General features: G+C 54.4%; 1 protein-coding gene across 4 annotated transcripts in view; it reads right to left on the bottom strand.

The window, feature by feature from the left end:
• Positions 1-14,443: 14,443 nt before the first annotated feature.
• The window catches only part of LINGO1 (leucine rich repeat and Ig domain containing 1), a 541,157-nt gene continuing 535,113 nt past the window's right edge, over positions 14,444-20,487 (bottom strand). For all 4 annotated transcript variants that reach the window (XM_075006532.1, XM_075006534.1, XM_075006531.1 and 1 more), the window contains one exon: positions 14,444-16,650. In XM_075006532.1, coding sequence (XP_074862633.1) covers positions 14,797-16,638 — 1,842 coding nt within the window. In that variant the 5' untranslated portion in view covers positions 16,639-16,650 and the 3' untranslated portion in view covers positions 14,444-14,796. The remainder of the gene's footprint in view (positions 16,651-20,487) is intronic.

Below are 20,487 nucleotides of genomic sequence, written 5' to 3'. Positions count from 1 at the left end.
AAGGTAGATGAGCAGAGGCTCAGTCCCAAAGACAGGAGGTAGGCCTGGTTAGGAAGTAGAGTGTGGGGTGGGAAGCTCCAGGGACCAGCGGGAGAGAGATGTAGAAGGAAAAGGGGATCTGATGGCTGGTCGTGGCAGGAGAGAGAGAAAAGGGCAGCCAGGGGAGAAAAAGAGATAAGGGTGAAAAAAGGGAGCGAAAGAGGAAAAAATTGACCCAGCAGCAGAGATAAGAGCCGGAGGGTCGTTAGAGAGAGAAGTGCTGGAATTGAGCGCGATAAGCGCTGACAGCACAGGGAACCAAGTAACAAACCGAAGCAGGTGCAGCCAGAGAAGGGAAAGCAGGAGGAGCCCAGCGGGGGGCAAGTCCCAGCAGAGCCAGGGGCCCATGGGCCAGCTCCTGCAGCCGGCCCGGCACTGTGCCTGACTCCCAGTCAGGCTGTACCCATGCCATGCCCCCATCCAGCTCCTGGCACCTGGGGCAGACTGAAGGCTTGCACTGCATTGTGGGGATTTTCTGCAGGCCAGCAGGCTGGGGGTAGCAGTGAGCCATAAGGGGGCAAGCCACCCCCCGAATGGACATAGACTGTGGGTGATGCAGAGGGGGACAAGAGCTGCCCACCTGGCGCAGAGTCCCTGAGCGCTGGGCTGGTGGGGTCTGGCTGCCAGGCTGCGTGGCCTGCAGGAGACGTCCCCTGGTGGCGTGTAGCTGGGAATTAGCTAAGGCCAAGCAGCAGGGCCCACCAGGGATGCACAGAGCAATTAGCCACTGCTCTGTCCAAACCGCTGCTTGGTGTGGGCATGCTAGGGCCTCCCTGCCTGGGCACTTCATATGCCATTGCCTCTGCCTGCTCCTTCTCAGCCTTGCCTGCTGCTGGCCAGGTGCTGAGCACAGGGCGAGCTGGCTGCTCACTGCCTGCAGCGAGTGGGGTGCTAGGAGCTGAGGGGCAGGTGCTGGGAGCTGAGGGCAGGAGCTGAGTACAGAGTGAGCGGGCTGGTGGCTGCCTGCGGGCAGTGGGGTGCTAGGCGCTGAGGGTCAGGTGGCAGGGAATCCCAGGTCATGAACAGACCCCCCGCCCCGCCCTGGGTCCCCTCGGGGCACTAAGCTTGCTGTGCCCAGGCACTAACTCTATCCCAGCCAGCGGTGGGATTTTCTGCGGTCAGGCCAGGCCAATTGGCAAAGACGCCACAAGCCCTCAGGCCTTATCTGCCCTTATAATGGCAGCGACTGAGCTTCTGCGGGGGGGGGTGGATTTCAGTGGAAGCCAAGAAGCCTGCAGGGTGGGAGACCCCCTTGCCTGTGTGGCACTCAAAATGGGTCAGCATGCCCCCATCTCACAGGCACGGGGGGGCCTCTGGACCACGCCAAGCTAGGGTGGGAAGGATCGGGCAGGGGGGCAGGTGTGAGGAGGCTGTGGGGAGATAGACTGTGGAGGAAGGAGGGTGCCCATTTCCTGCATGCACAGCACAGCCTCTGGGACATGCAGACAAGGCCTGGGCGAGAGGGTGCTGGGCCCTCCAGAATGACCAGGAGAAGCCTGTGTTGCACTGGCCCCTGGGCTTGTGTCTCAGTCACGCCTGTCCCTGACCTTGCAGAAAGTCGCTGCTGGGCTCACGGGCTGGACGTGCCGAGGCAGCTGGCGGCGGCGGGAGCAGCGTTTATGGCGTGAAATTTACAGTCTTTTCTTCCGTTTTTTACAAGGCACATAAATGTCTCCAATGCAGGGAGAATAATGAGCTACTTGAGACAATGGTGCTCTTGCGGCTGGCTGAGGCTGAACCTTTGCTTTGAAAGATGCCTGCTTCCAAACCAGCCCTGCACCCCTTGCTTGGCTCACCGAGCCCCACTGCCTGGTTTCACTGAGCCAAATCGCCCTCGCTTGCCCTGTTGCGCGCTCAGTTTGTCCTGCCTGTACCTGTGTTTGTACCTGGGTTAGTGCAGCCCTGCACACCTGCTGGGGCTGCCTTCAGCTTCCTGGCCGTGACGACACTGCGGGTGAGTTCTGCTAGCAGGAGGTCAGCCCAAATTGTACGGGGGGAGGGGTGGTGAGAGCTGCTGACCCAAACGCAGCTGTGCGCGTGTGTGTGAGCAGAACCATTTCAGGGCAGGAGGTGGGCGCACCCTTAGGCGCGGCCCCTATGGCCGGTAGTGCAGCAGGGGCTGTAGGAGCTGATTGCCCCGTAGCACGGGTAATGGCCACGGTCTGGCGCTGGGAAGGGCCCTGACCTCCCCCACCACCTTGCTCTGCTCAGATTTGGCAATGAGCTTGCTGCTGGGGCCCTCAGCGGCAGGGCCCTGGAGCACCTGCTGGTTCCAGCTGGGCACATCTCGCCTGACCAGTGCCCGGCTGTCACAAGGCCCTCGGCTGGGGCAGCCCCTCCCTTTCCCCACGTGCTCTTCTGGGCTGAGCGTGGCATGTGTGACGTGGGCTGGCCGGTGTGAGGCAGGCGGGCGCCTGAGCTGAGCTCAGGGGGCCAGGCTGGCCCGAAATGTCACATGCTGGTGGCCAGCCTGTGTGACAGGAGCGCTCGCGGTTTGAGGTGTGACTGGTGAGCAAGGCGTAAAGGACTGGTTCGCTCCCCCTCCCCACCCCAGCATGTCACCCCAAGGATAGCTTCCACACCCCTCCCCCCCCGTCACCCCAAAGGCTGGCTCATGCCCCTCCCCCAGCAGCATGTCATCCTAAGGGGGTCTGGTGCCCAGGCTCAGTTTTTGGCACAAAGAAGGTTTTTTTGGTATCAGTCTGGCTGCTCAGCCAGGTGCCAGAGCTAGCGACGCCTCCTGGCAGGTAGCAGCGCCCAGGCACCCAGCAGCAGGAGCATCCCCCAGTAATGGACTCACCTCTTGCCTTTCCTTGGGTCACCTCCTCCATGCTTGCTGTGGTATTGTCCCCACCGGCATCGCCTGTGGCGTGCTTGGCTCACCAGTCAAATAACACCCGTCCCCAGGGGTTTTACCACATGTCCAATGCTGGGCTCCAGCCCCTCCCTCCCTCCATGCCCCTGTGAACTGGCAGCAAAGGGAAACTATGGAGATACACATCTCATAGAGCTGGAAGGGACCTTGGGAGGTCGTCAAGCCCAGTCCCCTCAGCAGGGGCAATCACCCCCCCCTTCTTTAAGAGAAAATCTGTTTACCCCCCCCAGCTCTAAATGGCCCCCTCAGGGATCAAGCTCACAACAGCAAGTTTAAGCAGGTCACCACTCAAACCACGGAGCTGTTACAGGGGGTCACAGCAGTGTAAGTTTTAGTTTGCACTTCATGGCCTAGTAAATGGCCCAAACCTTGGGGCCCTGCTCCGTCCATCCCCACCTGCTGGCCTTCTGCTCCCCTCGGCTGCTTCCACTGTGTGGTGGGTGCACAAAAGCAACCCAGGTCACAACGCCTTGATGCTGACCCAGGCCACCAAACTGCACAGGAGGGGAGTGAGCCGCAAGCACCAGGCCAAGTCGGCAGCACAGCCTCGGCAGCAGCTTCACTGCTCCGGGCTGGGTGCGGCGCAAGCCCGAGCGCAGAAGGAGCAGTTTTACAGGCAGAGGGCTGGCTGGGTGGCTCTGAGGGTGGGGAATGCCTTGCCTAGGTGTGGGCTGGGGCGGGGGGGAGCTGCATTTACCCAGCCTGCCTCACCCGCCATCTGGTGGTAGCGCGAGGGGCGAGCACGGCCAGCTAAGGCTTTGACTGGGTTTGTGTGATGCAAATTTTGAACCACTGGTGCCAGGTGGGCTTGGCGCACGCCCGGCGCTGCTGGCTCCTGCCGATGTCCCAAATGGAGGGTGTTTTAGTGAGAGCAGCCTGGGGCCTGGCCCTGTGTGACTGCACCAAGCACCAGGGTTGGCCCTAGGATGCCTGCGAACTTCGGGGCAGCTCTGGCACAGAGCCAAAACCAGCCGGTGAGTGCCTGCCCTGCGTGGTGGGGGGCGGCAGGAGCCCAGCTTGAGGGGGCCCCAAACCAGCTAGGCCACACCACGTGACCCCAGCCGAGGGCACAACCAGGCAAAGCACCGCATGGCGGGAGGCACATGCCCCTTTCTCCTGCTGGCTAGCTAGCAAGGCAGTTCCTCCTCTCCCCTCCGGCAGCCTCTCTGCTGAGCTGAAAGCCACTGGCACTGCTGTGGTGGGAACGGAAGCTTTGCTGCCAACGCCCCTGCTCATCCCTTCCCGGGCGAGGGCCGCAGGCCCCAGAGAGCCGCTCGCCGTTAGGGACGGGGCTCATTGGTGGAGGGGTTTCTACCTCCTGCTGAGGCGGGGGCAGGCCCCCGTGTGCTCTTCCGTTCCCAGCCAGGCAGTACTGGGGCAGAGCGTGGCGTGTGCTGCCCCAAAGGCACTGCAGCGTGCCGAGCCCAGCCGAGCCCAGGGCAGGCCAGGCCAGCCTGCGGCCAGTTGCTGGTGAGGCGAAGGCTCAGCAGAATGGCTGCTGTGCCTGTGCTGTTCAGCTCTGGGCAGGAGAATAAATCAGCGCCTGGCTGAGCAACACAGGGTGATTTTATTAAGGTCTTGTAAACTATTACCGGGCCGGAGAGCAGCGGAGACAGGCTGCCGCGCAGCCTCACAGGCACGGAGTCAGCCCAGCCCGAGCGCCAGCCTGCCACTACTGCGCCAGCCACTGGGACCCCCCGCGTGGCATGCACTCAACGGGCTCTTCGGGGCAGGACCCTATGGCTTCCCAGGCACTGCATGTGCTCGCCTTCGGAGCCAGGCCCCTGCAGCCCACCCTCCTAGCCACTGCACACTGCTTACCCTGGGTCCCCACCTACCCAGCTAACTGCTGCACAGCCTTAGCCCAGGAACACCCCCCAACCAGCCACTGCACTGCACTTACCCTGGGCTTTCCACCCACCAAGCTATGGCACTGCACTTCCCATGGGATCCCTATGCACCCTGCTAACTGCTGCATTGCATTTACCCCAGCCACTGCACTGCACTGCACTTACCTGGGGATGTCCACCCACCCAGCCACATCACTAACCCTGGAATTCCCACCCACCGAGCTACTGCACTGCACCTATCCTGGGCTCCCTACGCACCCTACTAACTGTACCACTGCACTTACCCCAGCCACTGCACTGCACTTACCCTGGGCTTTCCACCCACCAAGCTATGGCACTGCACTTCCCATGGGATCCCTATGCACCCTGCTAACTGCTGCATTGCATTTACCCCAGCCACTGCACTGCACTGCACTTACCTGGGGATGTCCACCCACCCAGCCACATCACTAACCCTGGAATTCCCACCCACCGAGCTACTGCACTGCACCTATCCTGGGCTCCCTACGCACCCTACTAACTGTACCACTGCACTTACCCCAGCCACTGCACTGCACTTACCCTGAGAACCCCAACCACCCACACACTGCACTTACCCTGGAATTCCCACCCACCGAGCTACTGCACTGCATTTATCTTGGGCTCCCTATGCATCCCAGCTAACTGCTTCACTGCACTTACGCCAGCCACTGCGCTGCACTTACCCTGAGAACCCCACCGACTGAGCCACTGCACTGCACTTACCCTGGGAACACTAGCCAGCCAGCCAGCCACTGCACTGTGCTTACCCTGGGCTTTCCACCCACCAAGCTAGGGCACTGCACTTACCATGGGCTCCCTATGCACCCTGCTAACTGCTGCACTGCATTTGCCCCAGCCACTGCATTGCACTTACCCTGAGAACCCCAACTACCCAGCCACTGCACTACCCTGGGAACACTAGCCAGCCAGCCACTGCACTGTGCTTACCCTTGGAACCCCACCCACCCATGCAGCCACTGCACCACAGTTACCTGACCACCTCAGTTACCTAGCAAGCGGGTGTCGCCACAGGGCCGCCTGACCTACAGGCTGCAGCTTTCCTGGCCTGCAGTAGCAGGCCCCAGAGAAGGTGCCCAAACATGCCAGGAAAGGCAGGAAGAGCTACATGTAGTCAGTGTGCCCAGCTGGAGCTGTACTACGGTGATGCGCCTTCTTCAAGCCAGGTGGGCACGCTGGCATCATGCCAGGCATAGGGCAATTGCTGACAGACTGTTCTGAGTCTCCTGAACTGGCCTGACTCGCTAGAGCTGGCTCTGCAGGCTGCCGAGTAGCTGGCTTTGCTCAGGCTCTTGGGGTGGGCGCCCAAAAGGCGGCACTGTGCCAGGTGCTTGTTTCGTTCTAGCGCCAGGCGGCCGGCATTGGGAGAGCAGCATTCTGAGCGCCAAGCCCAGGGACCAGTGGGGACCAGGCGAAGCCTGCACACTCGGAGGAATTCAGAAAGGAAAGCGACTCAAAATCCCCGGCTGCTGACCGCTGCTTCCTGTCCCCTACTCCCTGTTCAGCTGGAGCGCAGCGGCAGTGGGGCGATGACCAGAAAGGACACAGCAAGGGGCTTTGTGGGCCAGTTTCAGAGGCTACTAAAACTCAATTTTACTAACACTGCCGGCTGCACCTGCCCAGGGCAGCAGGGTGCAATCACCCCGTAGGACTGCCTCCCGGGGAACTCAACATTACGAACGGTCGCCTTCGAGCCCCTTAAAATCGAGGCCTTGCATGTTGGGGTGTTGATGGATGGGTTATAAAATCGACCTTAGCTTCTGATATTTGACATGATCCTAGTGTAGATCTGGCCAAAGGGTGAACCCCACCCCACCTCCAATTTCTTTTTAAGCTTCTTTCTGACAGCAAAAGCCTTCTGAGTCCATCCTTCAGACGCTTGTCAGGGCACTGCCATCTGCAGCCACTGCTTTGCTGGGCTTGGGTGATGTTTTCATCTGTGTGTGTGTGTGTATACGCACGCTGAATTAGGCCTTTTAATTACAGCATTTCAAAGGATAACTGGAAATCGATTATACAACCCTTCCACTCTGCCAATGTTAATAGCCACCCAGGAACATGGTAGCTGTGGCACCTGCCTGCGAACAGCCTAGTCTGAGCTGAGGTTTTCATTGTTTGCAGGCAGAGGGGAAAGGGCAGCTCTGGGCAGAAGAGAGGGTGGTATTTACGCTTCGTATTTTGGCGGGGGGGTGCACAAGGACGGTCTACCTAGTGCGCACAGCCACGAAGGGCTGGGAGCAAGGCGCTCTTAGGCAAAGGACCGTTGTGAGCTGGCTTTGATTAACTGAGCATCCCAATGCCCCCTGCAGCTCCTGTTATCAGCCCCAACTGAACCAGCGGTGCAGCGAGGCAAAGTGTCTTGACTGAGGTCGTTCAGCACTTGAGTTGCAGAGGAGGCCAATAAATGTCAAGAGTCCTCCTGGCACATTAGCATTTGAGCTAAAACAAACTGCCTCTCACATTTGGTGTCTCTTCCAGCTACACATGGTGTTGCTATTTGTCCCCCAGAGCATGAATACAAGGCTCAGTTCATTTGCCACTGAACTACAGCTGTGTCTGGAGCGGGATATGGAAGTGGCTTAATGACTGTTGTGAATGGTGTCCTCAGCCTAGGTTTGTCAGGGGACAGGGTAGGGAAGCACTTGTTGGTTATGTGGGCTGATCATTGGCTCTTGGCCATCAGGCATTGGCCAGTGTGGGAAAACAGGCTGCTGAGCTAGACAGACCTTTGGGCTGACCTGGGATGGCCAGTCCCCTGTTCTGACAACCAGACAATGACTCATACCAGCATTGACCAAACCTGCACCAGCCATAGGCTGTAAGCAGGTACAATGAAACCCAGTAGCTCAGTAATGGCGATTAAAACCTTTAGCAGGGCAGGGCTCCCAGGAGGCAGTTACATTTCTGTTTCTAGGTCAGGATGGGCTGAAGCGGTCCACTACAGTTAGCCACTGGTGGGCCTCCAGACGCTTTATTTCCCGGGCAGTCAGCACGTCTGACCACTCCCAGCACCCATTGGTTGTGGCTCACTGTTCCTGACCAATGGGAGTGGTGGGACACAGCATAGGCCAGGCAACCACTTTCTGCAGCTGCCATTGGCTGGGAACGACAAACCGCAGCCAATGGTAGCTCCCAGGCCAGGTCTGCAGATGAACAGGTCAATAAAGCATGGGGGCTAACCCTGGTGAACCACCTTTGGCCCGCAGGCCACTCATTGCTAACCCCTGTGCTTGGTACAGCTGGCAGCTGCTGGGGTGTGCAGAGCGGGGCCTATTTCATGGGGGAATATTTTCCTGCTGAGATTTCCTGAGGGCCACTTAACCCACTGCTGTCCTGTGAGTGTGCCACACTGCCCCAAGATCAGCCTTGCAGTCCCCCGTCCCAAGCACGGTGGGACCCTGTGACTTCAGGGTTAGGGGCCTGCCCCTCGTGTCACGTCGAATAGCTGCTGGTTATCCCGTGTGTTAGCCTGTGATGAACCCAGCTGCTGACTGGCTGGCATGGTCTGCCCAGGCCTGGGAAATGGAACGACAGTTCCATTCACCTTCCTGAATGCTCACTGGCACTGTGATGCCGTAGCCTCTGGCAGGACGTGGCCAGCAGCTGGACAGCGTGGGGCCAGGAAAGATTGCAAAGAATCTGCAGCCTGCAACTCCATTTACTGAGTGAGCCTCCAGGGCTTGTTTTGTCTATTGGACCAATAACTACAATGGATCCCTATGGCACAGTTTGGTGGCTTTTGGCCACAGACCACGGGGCAGTTTACAAAGAAGAGCAGTTCCCATTAGCTCTGTTTTACCCTGGGGAAATGGCAGCAAAGAGCCAAAACAGAACTTAGGTCCCCATCTCCTGCTGCAATCCAGGATCCAATACATTCAGCTTCCCCCAGGTCGCATGGGAGCCAAATGCACCTGTATGGGCTGGTGAAGGCAGGAAGCTAGAATTGGTGATGATACTAAAGTGCTCAAGGTAGTTAAGAACAAAGCAGGCTGTGAAGAGCTCGAAAAGAGCTTGCAAAACTAAGCAATCGGGTAAAAAAAAGCCAAATGCATTTTAATGTGGATAAACGTAAAGTAATGCACACTGGAAAAAAATAATCCCAACAATACAAACAAAATGATGGGGACAAAGAGAGAGTGAGAGAGAGATCCTGGAGTCATTGTGGATAAATCTCTGAAAACATTCACTCAGTGTGCTGCAGCAGTCAAAAAAAGCAAACAGAACCCCAGGGATCATTAAAAAAGGGCTAGAGAATAAGACAGAAAATATCTTATTGCTTCTGTATAAATCCGTGGTACACCCACATTTTGAATACTGTGCAGAGATGTGGCTGCCTCATCTCAGAAAAGATATTTTGGCATTGAAACAATTCAGAAAAGGGTACAAAATGATGAGGGGTTTGGAACAGGTGCTGTATGAAGGGAAATTAAAAAGACTGGGACTTTTCAGCTTAGAAAAAAAGGAGTCTAAGGGGGATATGATAGAGAGCTATAAAAATCACAACTGGTTTGGCAAAATGAATAAAGAAAAGTTATCTACTTGTTTCCATAACACAAGAACTGGGGGGTCACCAAATGAGATCAATGGGTAGCCAGTTTAAAATTAACTAAAGGAAGGTTTTCTCCGCACACTGCAAGGTCGGCCTGTGGAACTCCTGGCTAGAGGAGGTTGTGAAGACCAAGATTTTATCAGGGGTTAAAAAAAAAAAAAAGGGACAAGGTAAATTCATGGCGGCTAGGTCCACCAAGAGCTCTTAGCCAAGATGGGTAGGAACGGTGCCTCTAGCCTCTGTCAGGGGTTGGAAATGGATGACAGGAGAGGGGTCACTTGAGGATTCCCTGTTCTGTTCCCTCCCTCTGAGGCACCGGCTACTGGCCGCTGTCGAAAGACGGGACACTGGGCTAGATGGATCTTTGGTCTGATCCAGCGTGGCCATTCTTATGTAATGTAATACTCCACTCTGCAGGTAGACTGGGACACCAAGTTTAATGTCCCAGTTGTGAAACACCCTTAATGACTCTTGAGTGCTGTGACTTTAGCACGTCCATGGCAGCGATGACAAGTATGACAGGGATTGCTGAGTTAGTCTGTAGCTTTAAAAACCAGAAGGCCTGAGGCACCTTGTAGACTAACAGATATTTGGAGCAGATGCTTTCGTGGGCAAAGACCCGCTTCGAAGTGGGTCTTTGCCCACGAAAGCCTCTGCTCCAGAATATCTGTTAGTCTACAGGGTGCCAGAGGACTTCTGGTTTTTACGGCAGAGAAGTTAGGAACATGTCTCATTTCTCTGGCATGTGGTGACAGCCCTACCCTTAAGAGCAGGAGACCCTACGTTGTGGTAGAAGCACAGTGAGCCTGACTGTGTAGGACACACGGCCTGTGCTCGCTTTCACAGCTGAGCTGAGTTGTACGATGGACTCAGCTCTCAGCAGGAGCCCCAGCATGGCCAGGGATAATATCATCCACTTCCCCACCGTGGGCAGCATCATGCCAAGGACAACAGGAGTGAAGGGAGGGAGAAATGGCTAAGCCTTGGAGACCAAGGTCCTGAGAAAGAGCAATACCTAGAGGACCCAGATGGACATGACCAGCTAATACTTCAGCCTGATGGGCCCTGTTGGATAGGAAGAGGACTCGTTACATGGTGGAGCTCTGTGGGTGGTAGGGCAGGAGTGTAAGCGTGCTGAGGCCAACCCCCAAAGCAGCAGGGATTGGGTGGCGTAGAGCTGAGGGGCATCAGGCGAGTCAGTTGAGGAGCGTCCAACGGCAGACAAAACATGGGGTGCAATGGCAGAGTGGTGCAGTGTCTGCAGCTGGCAGAACGGGGACCCAGACGCAAGAGCCCCATTGCGCTCCCAGCCTCCATTCTATAGGACCTGCGGACACTGTGAAAAGCCTATTGCTGCTCAAACGGTTGATGCTGACTCTCCCCACTTTCTCCCTTGCATTTGGCTGCTGCTGCAGTTGAGCATCAAGATGGAAATTTCCTTAGCCCCCTTTGACATCTCCCCACTTAGCTGTTGGTATGATCACATGTCGGGCATGGCCTGTGCCGTCACTGCAGTCACTGAAAGCTGTGTTGTTGGGTTCTCCATAATATCCACCTGGGTCCTCTAGATATTGCTTTCTTCGGCTGCCCACCCAACTCTGCTCCTCCATCTACTCCTGCCCTAGGGCTCGGTCCTCGGGTGGGACTTTGCTGTGGCAGATCATACCATGAAGTGGATCCGATAGTTAACCAGTTGTGTCTGTGTTTGTAATGCTTGGCCTGTTTCCTTCTCCAATCCTTGTGGGGTGACATCACGCAAGGAGATTCTCTCTCCCTTCCCAAAATGGGTATCACCCAGCACCGCAAGCTGTCACCTTGCCAGGACAATTCAACTCTGCCCTGGCTGGGGGAAGGAGGTGATTCAGTCTTTATGCTGAGACCACCAGCACACGTACTAATTAATGCCAGTGGCGGTGGCGGGTTATGGTTGTGAACACCTGTCCAGCAGAGGACTGGAATGAGATAAATAAATATATGAAGCTACGCATCTCTTAGAACTGGAAGGGACCTCAGGAGGTCACTGAGTCCCACGTCATCCCAGCAAAAAAAATGCTTTTTTTAAATCTATTTGCCCCAGACCCCTAAATGGCCTCCTCCAGGATTGCGCTTGCAACCATGGGTTTAGCAGGCCCATGCTCAAGCCACTGAGCCACCCCTCCATCTGCTTTGCACAGCAACCCCCTGAACATGAGAACAGTTTTCAGTCCCCTGCTGGATTCAAACTGGCTATTTCATGACCAGAAAGCTGCACAGGCTAACTCCGGTCACCAGAGCCGGCCACTTCCCCTGAGAATTAATGAATTAGTATTAAATAGTTAAAGAAGCTCTGCAATGTAAAGCTAAAGCTGGAAGCTTTAAAACGTCCATTTTTCTTTGTTTTGTTTTTCAGGGAACCATTCTGCAGTGGGACTCTATAAATAATTTCTCCCTCTCTCTGGGAGCTAAGCAACGCAGCCAGTCCCTTCTGAAGTGTACAAATGAGCATCACATTTAATTAAATTCCCCCAGGGGCCTAGATATTGGGATAAAATGAATGGGGGAAAGTCAAAGGTTGTTTGATAAAGCTTTGTCTATTTTCAAAGCTTATCTTAAACCATATCTTTTCCCGTTGTCTCAGCGCCTCTTAATTTCTCTCCCCCTCTGGGGGTGCCCTTCTGATTCGATGTTTGTATTCACCATCTACTGTTTTCACAGCCTGCTTTCTGTAATTCACACCATATTTTTGACCCAGTATTTTCCTCTGCTGAGTGTTCTGGGACTTGACTTGTACCAGAGGCACCCAAATAAAGTTACTGACATCCGGGATCCAGTCCCATGCCCTGGGGTGCTAGGAATAGAAACTTGGTACACACTGAAAAGGGGGCTACACGGGTCCATGGACACAGCTGCAAAAGCCACTGGAACAGGGCCCGCACCCACTAGTGGATTGTACATGGGGCCAAACACCTCCTCTGTTGCACACATTGGTCCTTAAACTTCCCTTCTGCTTTAAAACAATCCACTCATGTCTGATTGAAACAGAGATTCTTTCCGACCCTTCTGGGGCTAATGTGATCACCAAGCACCACAAGAAGTCCTGGGACACCTCACAGACTAACAGATATTTTGGACCATGAGCTTTTGTGGGCAAAGACCCACTTCATCAGATGAATCTGGTCTTTGCCCACAAAAGCTTATGGTCCAAAATATCTGTTAGTCTATAAGGTGCCACAGGACTTCTTGTTGCTCTGGAAGATACAGACTAACATGGCTCCCTCTCTGATTCTTGTCACCAAGCACCAGTGAATGATGCTATTGTCTAAACAGGCTTGGAAGGATTCAATTTTTTTAATTGGTAAATGTCAGTAAATGTCAATTTCACTGGACTCGGACAAATTTTTCCATTGACGATCATCTAAATTTACAGCGAGGCAAACTTTAAACAAACAAACGAGTAAAAGCGGATGGCGAACTTAGTGTGAAAATCCAGTGATTTAGGCTTGTGAGCCGGGCTGATTACAAATGGGCTAGTGAACAGAAAGAGATGGGGATTTGCTGAGTTAAGGACACTTGTTTAGTATATTGTGACATGTGACGGCAACAATTTGTGTTTTAATGCTTACCAAGCTTCAGCTTTTTGAACCTCAGTATCGACCGACAATAATTGCCTGACTCTGCCACTGAAAATTTAAATGACTAAAAATAAAAAAAGTGGGTGAGCCCCATAATTTTGAGCCTCTGTAAAACAAATTGAAAGTCAATAATCTGAAAAAACAAGAAGCTTAAATAAACAACAACATCATCTGTCAAAATTATAAAAGGGTAAATATTGGATGCTGCCAAGCCTGTCTATAAAAGCTTCGGGCACTTAGCCACTCCCAGTGATAGACAAATCAGAGATAAACACGTAGGTTAAATCGCTAAAAAAACCCAGCTTGCATTACGCCCTCCTCATGTTTCTGCTCCCCACTTCCCTAACTCCCCAGCCCACGTGCCCACCTCTGGTCTCCAGCATTTGAATCTTCCTACCAAGATCTCCTGGCTGGCTTGGAAGCTGAAGTCCCAGGATAGTGCCTGAGGGCACCTGAGAGAGTCTGGCTACCAGAGATCAGAGAAAGTTCAGAGCCAGCCATTACCAGCGAGGGGCTCTGAGGACCTGCAGGGGTGGATGTGTCGGAGAACAGATTCCCTCTGGTGAACGGAGGTGGCCTAGAAGCACAGGTGCCAGAGGGCAGCTTAGATGGCACGTCTTTCCATCTCAGACCCTGGCCAACTCCTGCTCTCCACAGCACCCTGGTCGCCCCATTGAAATCCACCAAAAGCTGTCTGAAGCCTGTTCTCTCTGCCTGACTCTGGACAGCCCTGCAAATCAAGAGTCATTCTGCTGAAGGCAGGGAATTATGGGAGTGTGAAAATCGCCCCCTCCCATCTCACAGCTGATCTACCAGCACTTTCACAGCTGCTGAGAAAAGCACCCTCTCCTTGTGCAACTCCTGTGCATTAAGTAACAGGACTTGTTAGTTACGGGGAAACCCCAGCCTAGCAGCCCCTCAAATGCCCTTGGGATAATGGCAGAGCAGTGGACCCTAATCCCCATAGTTCAAACCAAAGGGACTCTGAGAGCTTGTTTTACATCTTGCCTTTGCCGATCAGCGGAGGGGAGAAGGCCCAGGAAGGCCACTCGGCTGAGTCATAGGCCACGCTTGGTGTACACAGAGAGACATCCAGATCCTGACTAGCACTGATGGAAAAAGAGCACAGAGCACTTTGAAACTCAAGCTGTGCACAGGGAAAGGCCTTACCCTAATCGCAGACCATGTGATCACATGTTGGGCTGAATTCTGGCTAGACTTACAGCATAGCCACCCCGGTCCGTTCTGAGGAGTGGCTGGAGATGTAAGTCATGGCAGAATTCTTAGGCTCCTGCTGCTGGGCTCTGGCTCACACTAGGAGGCACCTGGATGGAAGCCCCAGTTTTCTTTTGGAGACAACCAGAATCCACCACCATTAGGACAGGGGGTTTGAGGAGAGGAAGAGAAATCAAACTCAATCAGAGACAGAACTGGACAGATCAAGAAGTCAAGATTTTGCATTCCAAATACCTACAGGAGATCGGGAGGGTGGGTTTTTTATTTCAACTTTTCATAAAAATCCATAATTATTGAAATCAAAGTTACAGAGGGAAGTTTGGAACTTTTTATTCATTTATTTTATTTTTTCCTTTTTGTTCCCCTGCCCCCATCATTAGATCACCCATCAGACGATGTCCTTACAAACACGGGAGTCTGGAGATGTTGGCAGAACGTTTTCCTTGTACAAAGAGGAGGAAGAGGTGGCGGTGCAGGGGGTGAGGCTAGAACGAGAGGGCAGGGCAGTTTGGAAGAGGAGAGAGGTCGGTATGTTTGTAACAAGGTTCTTTTTAATGTTTTGTTTAAAAAAAAATATTATTTGCAAATTGCTTCTGGTTAGATCATTTTCATGTTGAACTTGCGCGGTGCGTCCGCGGAGCTGATGCCGGCGTCCGACTTGCGGGGCACGTACTCAATCTCAATGTTGTGCTTCGTGTTGCCTTTCCCCCGGCTCCACAGGAAGAGAAGCACCAGACAGAAGAGCACCACCCCCAGAAAGGAGATAAAGCCCATGGTGGTGGCAATGATGAGAGTCTTGATGTCAAAGGGGAAAGGCACGGTGGCACGTGTACTGTTGGCGTCGCTCTCGTTGGGTTGGTTGGAGATGAAAGCAAAGGTCTTGTTGGGCTGGTGGGGCCAGTCTGGAGAGTAGCTCCGGACGTGAAGGTGGGCCAGCATGGTGTCATTTCCACCCGCATTGCTGGCAATGCATAGGTAAGTGCCGTTGTCTTGGATCTGGGCATAGCGCACCTCCAGAGTGCCGTCGGGAAAGACCGTGAGTCGCCCGTTGGTTTTGGTAGAGATGAGGTGCTTCCTGGGAGACAGCCACATGATCGCAGGGGGCGGGTCCCCATCTGCCCGGCAGACAAAATGTACCGTGTGGCCCTCATCCACAAAGATCTGCTGCGGTTTGCGGTCACGTATGCGGGCCCGGCGGCAGGTGAAATAGTTGGGCAGGAGCACGTCGGGGAAGTCTTTGAACTCCTTTCCTTGGACAAACTCGGGGGTGGAACAAGTGGGCTGGTGCTTGTTGAAGTTCAACCTCCAGCGGCGTCGGAAAACCCAAAGCAGCCGGCAGTCACAGGCCAAAGGGTTGTTATCCAAAATGAGTGTCTCCAGGTTCCCCACCGAGTGGAAGGCCGATTCCTCCAGCGTGGTCAGCAGGTTTCCAGAGACGTTCAGGATGTGCAAGTAGTTGAGGCCCCGGAAGGCATAGGGCTCCACCGTAGTGAGCTGCCCCCCCACCAGCTGGATCTCCTGCAGCCGAAGCAAGTCGTGCAGCATGGAGCCCTCAACGGTGACGATGGGGTTGTAGGACAGGTTCAAGAACCTGAGATAAACCAAGTGCCGGACAGACACATAAGGGATGGAAGTCAGATTGCAGTGAGTGATGGACAAGGATGTCAGGTTTAGTCCATAGAGGCAGTTGGATGTCATGGTATCCAAAAAGGGCCAGTGGGAGATCTCAAGGACCTTAAGCTTGTAGAGCCTCCTAAACGAATAATCCCTGATGGCATTGATGTTCAGGTGGCGCAGCCTCAGCACAATCAAGCTGTGCAAGTGAGACAGCGCCTCCGTAGGGATGGAGGTCAAGTTGCATTTCTCCAGCGTCAGATGCTCCAAGCTGTTGAGGCCACTAAAGGCCCGGTGGGAGATGTAGACCAGGTCATTGTCCCCAACCTCCAAAGACTTCAGGTTGTACAAGTCCTGGAACATGTAGTCTAGGAGGATCACAATTTTGTTCTCACTAATGTCCAGCTTGGTAAGGTTGCTGAGTCCAGTAAACACCCCCAAGGGGATAAGCTTGAGTCGGTTACTCCTGAGACCCAGAGTCCTGAGGTTGTAGAGGTTGTTGAACGCCCCAGGCTCAATGATACTGATAATGTTCTCATTTAACTCCAGCTCCTCCAAATGAGGGTAGTTGGCAAATTCATCCTGGTTGAGAGTCTTGATTCGGTTCTTTCCCAAGTCCAGGAGCCGGGTCTCCGTCGGAACCCCCTCAGGGACGAGGAGGAATCGCTTCCGATGGCACAGCACCGAGCGCTCCTGGGCAGAGCACTCACAGCGGGGTGGGCAGCCCGTGGCAGAGCCGGAGAGGATGGAGCCCAGCATCAGGAGGAGGATAGGCTGCCAGCAGGCCAGGATTGGGTTATGCATGCTCGCCTCCCCAGCGATCATCCTATCTCTCACCTGCAAGTGACAGGGAAAGAATAGCACAGGTTAGCGAACAAAGGCCAGCGGAATGAGAACTGTCACTTCAGTTCAAGCCAGCTTCAAGGTGCATTGGCCCACCAGGGCGGATATTAGCTACCGGGGAAATACCTGCTCAGTACCACCCTGTTCTTTTGACACACACAGTGACCGCAGCGTCACGTGTGGCCAGACATCTGCCTGCACAACATTTACGAGAGCAGACCACACGGGCTGCAGGTGAGGTGGCCTGGAAGCAGCATTTCACTAGCTTGGGGTAGCACCAGTCCCCCTGCTGCCCAGGCTGAGAGCCATCCAGTCTTCAGACCTCTCCCCGCCCATCATCTTTCCGCCCTCCGAGCTCAGTACTAGTGCTGGCCCTAGCAGCAGTGTCCAGTCCCGCCCCCGATAGTGGCCACCAGAGGATCTATGAGCAGCACAGCTGGCCCATTCTGCCTACAGGCCAGTGGTCTCACCAGGGGCTACGTCTACACGTGCACCCAACTTCGAAATAGCTTATTTCGATGTTGCGACATCGAAATAGGCTATTTCGATGAATAACGTCTACACGTCCTCCAGGGCCGGCAACGTCGATGTTCAACTTCGACGTTGCTCAGCCCAACATCGAAATAGGCGCAGCGAGGGAACGTCTACACGCCAAAGTAGCACACATCGAAATAAGGGAGCCAGGCACAGCTGCAGACAGGGTCACGGGGCGGACTCAACAGCAAGTCGCTCCCTTAAAGGGCCCCTCCCAGACACACTTTCATTAAACAGTGCAAGATACACAGAGCCAACAACTAGTTGCAGACCCTGTATATGCAGCATGGACCCCCAGCTGCAGCAGCAGCAGCAGCAGCCAGAAGCCCTGGGCTAAGGGCTGCTGCCCACGGTGACCACAGAGCCCCGCAAGGGCTGGAGAGAGAGTATCTCTCAACCCCCCAGCTGATGGCCGCCATGGAGGACCCAGCAATTTCGATGTTGCGGGACGCGCAACGACTGCACGGTCCCTACTTCGACGTTGAACGTCGAAGTAGGGCGCTATTCCTATCCCCTCATGGGGTTAGCGGCTTCAGCGTCTCGCCGCTTAACGTCGATTTCAACTTCGAAATAGCGCCCGACGCGTGTAGACGTGACGGGCGCTATTTCGAAGTTACTGCCGCTACTTCGAAGTAACGTGCACGTGTAGACGCAGCCCAGGTGTTTCCCACCCACGGTGGGGCAAAGGCTGCAGAGCACCTGTGTTTCCACAATCCCTGCCCCACCAGTCTGGATTCTTCCTTCTGTCTTCCCTTAAGCCCCCACGGGGCTGTCCCCGGGAGGACCTTCCCTGTAGACAAGATTCCCAATTTACAGCCATAAAAACGAACATCATGCAGTTCAGCTGCTTCAGTGGGTTTGAATATTTTGCTTCATGTCTCCAAATTCACAGGGTTTCTGGGCAGTGAATTTTTTTTCGCACTGATCTTTTGCTATCCACATGGACTGGCAAAGGAGGTCAACACACCGGATCCCAGACAAGCAATAATTAGGTCAGCTGTTGGTCACTAACTGGCCTGAAGAGGGCAGGGGATGCCCATTATTGTGACTGCAAGATCTCGAGGTCCCAGGGACATAGTGGCTGAGTGCTGCATAGACACGCAGCAAGAGCCAATGGCGTTCCCAAAGAATGAAATGTCTAGAGCAGAGACACAAAGGGCTAGAGGGGAAACAGGTGGGGTAAGTGACTTGACAAAGGTCACATTGTCAGTCACTGGCGGAGTCAAGAATAGAATGCAGGTCTCCCGCCTGCTGCCTTCACTGGTGGATTGTGCTGCTGCTCAGACTGGGGCTTGTGTAGATGGGTGCTCTGTGTGTATGTGTGTGTGTGTGTCCCCTTTGCAGTGAAGCAGTTACGCTATACGACTGCGAGCGATAACAAAGGCTGAAAGCTTCTAATGCAATTTCTCCCAGCAAAGCGATCTGACAAAACCACCCACACTGAAAAAGGGGCTATTACTAAGGTGTGAGCTGGCTGAAACCTGCTTCTGTCCTGTAACGGACTGTTACCCCAGGCCCTGCACCCCATCCGCAGTCAGATGTGACTCTCGTTTAGCAGGGCGGACAGGAGATTCTCAGGCGACAGGGACACAGCGTAGAACAGACTTGTGAGCACAGAAACCAGGAGCAGTCAGTACAATCCGTCCTGGGGAAGGGGGCCTAGAGTGGGTCCGTGAGACAGGGCCCTGGCCCTCCTTCCTCCCTCTCCTGCCAGACCAGACTGCCTCACTCTACGACCCCATTCCAATTAAAGCCAACCAGGCTCCTCCTCCCTCCTTTGTCCTGTGTCCCAGGCAAGCAAGGTGTCACCTGGTGGGCTGGTTACAAACAGTTGGGAGGGTCATTGTGTACGTGTCAGAAGTCATCCCACCGATAATCCCCTCACCACTACGCACTGACGTGGTGCCTAGGGAAACTGAGGCACCCCCTTGGATTCCTGCAGGACGGCAGGAAACTCATGAGACCTAACCAGAGGAATCAAACCCACCCACATCCCACTGCATCACACATCCCAGCCCCCTGATCCTGCCAGTGCCCGAGAGACCTGGACCGAGAGGCCTCATTAGTTACTGGCTCGCTTTGCAGTCTGCTCAGGCCCACCCTGGAGAACAGACTCTGCTGGCGGAGTCCGTGTTGGGCGGTGAGGTGCATACAAAGGGGAGGGAGCCTGCACTTCGGCTGGCAGCGCCCTAATGAGGTGCAGGGGAAGCAGGAATCGTGATCCTTGGGTCGATGCGGTCCTCTGGCAGGAGCGCAGCATCCCACCCCCACCTTGTTGTCAGATGGGGAGCAAGGGAGAGGCAGAGATGTGGCACAGGTGGGCCCTGAGGAAGAAGTGAAGCTACAGTAGGGGACGCCTATGTTTACTTGTCCAAAGCCAACACACACACACACACACACACACACACACACACACGGAGAACCCAGCCAGTTGCCAGACCAGGCCCAGCGCCTGACAGCTCAGAAAGGAGCAGCCTTCACGTAGAGCACAGAGCAGTATCTTGTTCTGGGTCCGATTCTCCTCCAGCCCAGGGACTCCAGAGGAGTTACTGCTGATCTGTTCCCATGTAGGTGAGAAAAGAACCACACGACATCCTTCTCTCCCCTCTTCCTCCCATTCTCCCCCATTTACAAGTTCCTATCTTCAGGGGCTCCCAACTAGCATGGGTTGGTCTAGAGGGGGTCTTGTAAGTTTCCAATCACTATTCATCTAACATTCCTGGTTCTTCCAGCCTCAGACCTTTTCTTCTCAATGGGGAACTGGATGGCATTGTCGCTGACATGTTCCTCTTGGGTCAGACCAACTCTGCTCCTCTGACACACTTTCATCAAACACAGCATCTAGCAGCTACAACAAGGGGATGGGAGTCTGAATGCCTGCATTTTACCCCTGGCTCTTCCACTGGCTCTCTGCATCCGGCAGCAAGCCACTTAACCTCTCCTGCGCAGTAGTGGCCCATTGGCGGAAAGGGAAGAGGGATATTTGCCCGGTTTTGCAATGTGTCCAGAGATCATTGGGTAAAAGGAACACTGCACGTACCAATTATCATTAAGCTTTTAAAAACAAAGCCTGGGATTGTAGGGACCCATGATGCTGCTTTGAAGACTCCTACTTCTGCGCCTGCCTCAGTACTCTTTCTTTGTCACAATCTTTAGCTCAGTTGGGGCGGGGGTGTGTGTGTGTGTTGGACTTCCAGCATCCTGGCCACCTTTGGAATCTAAAATAAAGACATTTAATGGTCTCTTTTTTCCTGTTGCTTTCAGCTGAATCTGATTGCAGAGGTCTGGAAAAATCAC

Source organism: Carettochelys insculpta, chromosome 12 (assembly GCF_033958435.1).
Source record: "Carettochelys insculpta isolate YL-2023 chromosome 12, ASM3395843v1, whole genome shotgun sequence".
Taxonomy (NCBI): Eukaryota; Metazoa; Chordata; order Testudines; family Carettochelyidae; genus Carettochelys; species Carettochelys insculpta.
Note: the sequence above shows the minus strand (reverse complement) of the source record. Positions and strands in the feature narration are given on the sequence as shown.